The sequence below is a fragment of the Pygoscelis adeliae genome, unplaced genomic scaffold, assembly GCF_000699105.1.
Source record: "Pygoscelis adeliae isolate BGI_AS28 unplaced genomic scaffold, ASM69910v1 Scaffold226, whole genome shotgun sequence".
NCBI classification, from domain to species: Eukaryota; Metazoa; Chordata; class Aves; order Sphenisciformes; family Spheniscidae; genus Pygoscelis; species Pygoscelis adeliae.
Window position 1 is genome coordinate 51,654 of NW_008824983.1, and position 6,223 is coordinate 57,876.

The window sequence follows — 6,223 nt, forward strand, 5'->3', positions numbered from 1 at the left end:
ACCTGGCTCTGAGGAAGGGGGATGCGTTCCTCACACAGCGTGGGGAAAACAGTTATCCCGAACCGGAGGGGAGAGTTTGAAAGCCGCGGGGTTTAGAGGAGGAGAGGTTCGCGGGGGGACGGCGACGGGGAAAGAGACAAGTTTTCTCCCGGAGATTAAATAGGCTGTTTTACTTACAACGGGTGTCGTACCTCAGGCAGCTCCCTGCGCAGAGAGATCCGCTCACTGAGCGCTTCGTTAAAGCCATGGGTTTCCAGGCCGAGCGGCCGCTCCCCCGCAGCAGCCCCTTCCCCAGCCTGCAGAGGAAGGGACAGGAGCTGGGACTCCGGGTCCCCCTCTGCCTTCGCCTCTGGCCGCCTGCTCTGCTGCTTCACCACGCGATAGCCCTTCCTGGCCTTGCTGTGGTTCCTTTTGCCGGTGGGCGACACAACGGCCACGATCAACTCATCCTCCCGCAGGGAGATGAAAGGTGATAGCCCATCCAAAGGGTAATACTGCTGGCTCTCCTGGGTCTCCAGCATCTCTTGGGTCTCTGCAAAGTCCATCTGATACCCTTCCCGGGGGTTGAACTCCACAGGCTGGAAAGTCCCTTCCTTGCTCTGGCTGCTGGGTGGTGGATTCAGCATTGTAACCATCAATAGCAAAAAGCCCAGCATCAGCAACAACAAGAGAAACTGCAGCTTACGTGATCCATATCTGCACTTCTTCCTCAAGAACATACTGTTGGTGACAAAACGATACAGATGGTCATGTTAAATATCACTTGGATCTTTCTCAGACTCCAGTCCTCGGGTTGCAGCAAAGCCCTGGTTTTCACTATCTGCCAAGAGGATTTTTTTTGCTCCCCTCACATTTCACTGATGCCGTTTCATGCTTTCCTCTCTATTTACAGACAAAGTATAACATTCCTATTAATGTTGCACTTACTGTAGTAAAAGGCAGCATGGATCCAGTGAGATAAAGTAGATCCTTTATTATACAGAGTCCCAGCTTAGTTAGGAAAGCACATGTTTAGCTGATGTAAAGAGTAGCTAAAGTTTTGATTTTTTCCTTTTTAAATTCTAAGTAAAAAGAAATTCCATTTCTTATAGTTTTCTTCCAGAATAGTTCCGGCTTCTTCAAAGTTTCCAGTTGCTCCTGGATTGAAGCGCCTTATCTCTGAAAGCAGATCTGACAGCTCTCCCCCGTTCAGAGGCTTCAAGTTAACTGTGATCAACAGATGAGAACTAGTCGGTCCCTGAGTTTGTTTCACACGTAACTACGGCACTCAGTCAGGAAGCACTTTGCCAGACATAATACAGAGCAATGTGTGCGTCTTTCTCTTGGTCCTAATGCCCTCACTGTTCTTGTCCTATCAAATCAAAACTTTGCAAAACCTATAAGAGGTGAAATATAAGCAGCAAAATGTTGTATTATAAAATAAATCAAGGCACACCATGAATCGCTCTACTTCTGAATAGCTGTATTAAGCTAAGAATGCTCACAGCAAGAAGTAAGAATTTTATAAACTGAATAAAAGATGGAGTGCTCATGATTTATTTAAGGTTAGATTTATTCATATGGTAATGTGCTAGCTGGAATACATGAGTATATTTCATTTTCAATAAATATTTACAGCTGTAGGGATTTTAACACTGACATAAGGATGCCAAATTATCACCTGGCAGACTGAAGTTGTCTCCTCATCCATAAATTTGGTATTGCAGGGGAAGCAGCACTTCAAGTTTTCAGTAGTCCAGAAGTAACATGTAGAAAGCCTGGGCTGGAACAACAACTACTGAGACCGAAAGAAAACGACGACCTCTGTGGTTAAAAGGGGTGCTCAGTCTCTGAGGTCTGTTTGCTAATATTGCTGGCATGGGTGCTAGTGGGCACGGACTGTGGCATTTTTTGCTGCGAGATGGATGTTTGTCCAATGGGAAAAGGGGTGAGACAGTCCACATGCTTCAGTGTCACACACCTCTTGGTCTGGCAGAGATCGGGTATGGATGTAGCTCAGGTGTTGCCAACCCTTTTGATGCTGGGGGCGTGGGATGTGTTTTTTTTGCATATCTTGTAATATTTGATGAGCAGAAAGCTCCAGCTCCAGGAGGCATGTGATTACTGGAGAACTTCCATGTTCACCTTTTGTTAAAAAGTACGTTTCTAGACATTGTAGGTAAAAGAAAAGCCTGGAGATATGAATGCACTATTCTCTAAAGGGAACCAAGGATTTGTTATTTTTTTCCTTCTTCCCCATTACTCCCCTGTAAGATTTCTGTAAGTTCAGCGTATGGTTCCTGGTAAACAGCTTCCAAAAAATTAAAATGAGAGGGCATCTACTTTCAAACTAAAATGAGTCATGGCCATCAAAAGGAAGGACGGGATAGAGCACCTTAAAATTACTGGAGGCATGTAGTGTCTCTCACTTCTGTGTGTACTCCCCTAAATGTCTTATACAGAATGCCTTGAGGTAGTGTGGCCAGCCTGCTGTGTCCTGGCACCTTCCCTACCTCACCTGTTCTTTAAAAGATATAATACTGCTTTAATCATATCTTGGGTAGAAGGAGGATTTAGCCAATATTTTGATACTTCACCATGTATGTGTCTTCCTTTTTTAACTTAAATTCACAAAAAAGTAACATCCCAACCCACCTTCAGCCCTGAGAATATTGCTCTTTATTCTACTTTTCACAGGGGAAAAAAGTGTTGATGTTTTCAATTCAATAGGGAAGCAGCACACATTTGCATTAAAAAAATCTGAGTTCAAAAGCATTCATTTAAATAACAATATGTGTCAGCCATGGAAAGACAAAATTAAATGGAAATTAAGAGACCTGTCCGAGGCACTCTGCAAAAAGCTGGCACCAGCAACTTGCAAAAGGTTCAGTTCCACAGAGTCCCATTGTCAGGCATGTGGAATAAAAGAAAATAGAAGAAAATAGAAGAAAAGGAGAAACTTAAGAGCGTGTGGAATAAATGGGAGAAAGTATTACTGGCTTTTTTTCTTTTTTTACTTTTCGGATCTACCAAGTATTTTGATTTAATTTAATTAATATTTTTTCCCTGGCTAGAATATTATAACAGGATGCTGTAACAACTCTGATCAAGATAATTCTAGCCTGCAATGTTACTGCTGTATAAATTCTGTCCTGGCATGTTCTGTGTTGCTGAGCAAATCCACCTGGGTCTCTTGTGCAGCTATGTTTCAGCTACAGATGAAAAGAGACCCAATTAACAAATTTACAGCAATCTTTGCTACTTTTGGGACAGAGCTGATTGATAGGTAACATTATCACTGAAACATATGTATATGGAATCTGGCCTTTGAATATATCCTGACCATTTTAACAAAGAAGAAATGAACAATTACAGAAGATATTTGGAGGTCAGTCTAGTCAATTAAATGTGCAAGTATAAAACACTGGGTGGCACACTTCCAGCAGCCTCTATTCCCTGCCCAGCATGGACCTCTCTGTTGAAGCTTTCTCACAACCATCCCCAGTTCTGCACAATGAGCCTTCCTGAACCATTATGTGTCAACCAGTCTGTTTTCCAACCTCGTCTCTTAAAAATGAGCCAGGAAAGCACTTTGTTTTTCCACTGCCAGCATACAAAAGAGAGGTTGTCTTTCTAATGGGTGAGCTCTTTGGTGTCAGAGAGGATGTGTCTTGTTTCCAAAATGCACACGAAGAATAGCATCACTTTCTTATCACCTCCCCACCTGGAAGTCAAGAAGACCACATCCATGGTATTTTCTTTCTACCCGTGGTTACTAAAAAGCATGCTACAAAGTAGGCCCTTCACTGGTACACAGAATGGGTTGCTCCCTCCTGCTTAGCTGTGGGGGAGTCCCTCTCCCCAGGCATCCTAGGACACGTTCCTGTGCATCCTTTGGTGGAAGAGGAAGGAGCACTGCATGTCCCAGGCTCTACCCTCAGGCCTAGAGCCACTGCCTTCTTCGCGGTTTCCCGTCTCTTAAGTGCTGCTTCATGCAGGTAGCCCATGAAAAAGACTGCCCACAAAAGGTATTGTTGTCCTTGGACTGCTGTTCATACAGCAGACCCTAGAGCTCCCCGGTCAGTGGGAGAGGAACATGTTACAAACTGAGCCAAATACATCAGCAGTTGCTCCAGAAAGGGCCAACCACCAGTGCCAATATTGACTAGTGCCAATATTGTGTTGTCTTTCCTGCTGGTCAACCCATGAAAGTGCTGAAAGTCTTAGGCTCCTACCAGTCCTGCCCAGGCAGACCCGGTTGTGGAAGGTATACATACCTTCAGTAAATACAAAGTCAAGCCATATTGACTACTCCATTCTTTAGTGCTTGCTCATGTCTTTGATTGATGAGGAAGAAAATATTCACCATCCTTCACTGTTGCAAATGTTGCTCACTTAATTGCCAAGAGCTAGAACATGAAATCCAATCTAGGTCTTATTATTCATTTGAAAAGTATTAGGAAATATAGTTGCCTTACCCACAGTAATAAACCTTTCAGCCACTGTGGTGTAGCTGCTTGTACTTACCCTTTCCTCCCCACCTCATTTTGGCTTGCGTTTTTGTCCAAACCATTCCCCATCTCATACTTGTTAAATATTATGTGACATGTTATGTTATCCGTATGCGAAGAAACAACACATACTTTCAATGTGCAGAGCCTGTATTTAACTGCCAGGAAAATAACAAAGCAAGAACAAAAACAAGGCTGGTTGGAAGAAAGAGCGTGTGGACAGGTTGTTACTCTTTAATAAACATCTTGGATTGATTTACACTCCTATGCCAAAAGCAGATGTGCCACCTTCCATTTAAAGACTCAATATGTAGCAGCACTCATGGTTTCATATCTGCATGTATTATATGCCACAGCTCTTTTTGTGTTGTAACAATGGCTTTATTTGCACGGATGTGAAGAAAGTCAGTGCATAAAATGAGACTGATTACATGGTGCACAGGATTTGTGGTGGTTTTATAATCAAGCTACTTTCCCCATTCTTCCCAGGATACAAGAAGAAATATGTATTTTTAGATTATCCCAAGATAGAATTTATTTACAGGTGTTGCAGATGTTTTGTGTACTTGGCATTGTACCAAATATTGTTCGTTCAATGGCATTTTCTAATAGCAAGTTAATAATAAATTAGCACAAGACTGTGTGGAACTTGGTTTTGGAGGCTATCAAAGCTTGATAAAATCTGTTGATCACTGGCAGGGATTTTGGCACTAGCATTGTGATTTATAAGATGTTTGCCAACCTGTCAGTGAAAGAAGTGCAGCTGAAATTCCATTTTTACAAGATTTCTGCTCATAAATCACGTGGCCAATGTAAAATGGATCATGGAAGCCATGGACCTTTGCACTGCTTTACAAAAGCAGTTTTGTGGGCATGAAAGTCAGCAGCACTTGATGGAAAGTAGAGGGAACGTATCACAGGAGTGACAGCTTCTGGATTTACTGCACCACAGCCTCTGGCTAACTCAGAAATGGTAGCTCTCAGGACTTTAAGGGCAGTAGTATGTACTCTGTGCCTGAAACCTAGTTCTAACACAGCCTTAGACAGTTACCAGCTGTGAGGGGTGAGGCTTTTGATCATTATTAACCCACCTAGAAATGATACTTCTCAAGCAGTGTGGGCAATACACATGCTGTCACTACCTCCTGCCTTTTGTACTCAACCACTATTATTATCCTTAAGCTGGAGAGGGTTCTGTATACCTTCAACCCCCAGTACCCCAACCCGGGGTAACCCGAATCCAGCTCAAAACAGCTTGGGACTATTTTAGCGTCAACATCCTTCACTAGAAAATCATCCCACATTGACCATAAAATCTAACCCACCATTAGAGACAGTGGGGCAGGTTCTTAGCTGGTTCTAAATTGCTGTAGCTGCACAGGTGGAAATGGAAATAAGGTGGTTTACTCTTTTGGAGTGGCTGGCCTGGCCTCTTTGGCTTTAAAAATGAAACAAATGAGGTAAGGGAAATCGATCCCTCATGTAACATTAATAACATCAGTAGAGTTACTTCAGGGGTAAATTCAGCCCTACGGGTGAAGGGTCACAAGAAGGAAATCTCCACCACAGGTTCCCCCTGGGGAACTCTGCCTGTAGAGTTTCATCTGTGGTCAGACATGTACTTTAATTCCACAGAACAGGCCATAAAATCATTTGCAAACAGAACATCTCTAGAAATCTGAGCGATACTAAAGACACCCACAGGAAAGCCTTTTTTCCTTACCAAGTGCTCT

The 6,223-nt window shown here is 43.1% G+C and overlaps 1 protein-coding gene across 1 annotated transcript in view; it reads right to left on the reverse strand.

Moving 5' to 3' along the window:
- GALNT15 (polypeptide N-acetylgalactosaminyltransferase 15) overlaps positions 1-719 on the reverse strand; it is a 24,727-nt gene extending 24,008 nt beyond the window's left edge. The window contains exon 1 of the mRNA XM_009325698.1: positions 178-719. Coding sequence (XP_009323973.1) covers positions 178-719 — 542 coding nt within the window. The remainder of the gene's footprint in view (positions 1-177) is intronic.
- Between the last annotated feature and the right edge of the window lie 5,504 nt (positions 720-6,223).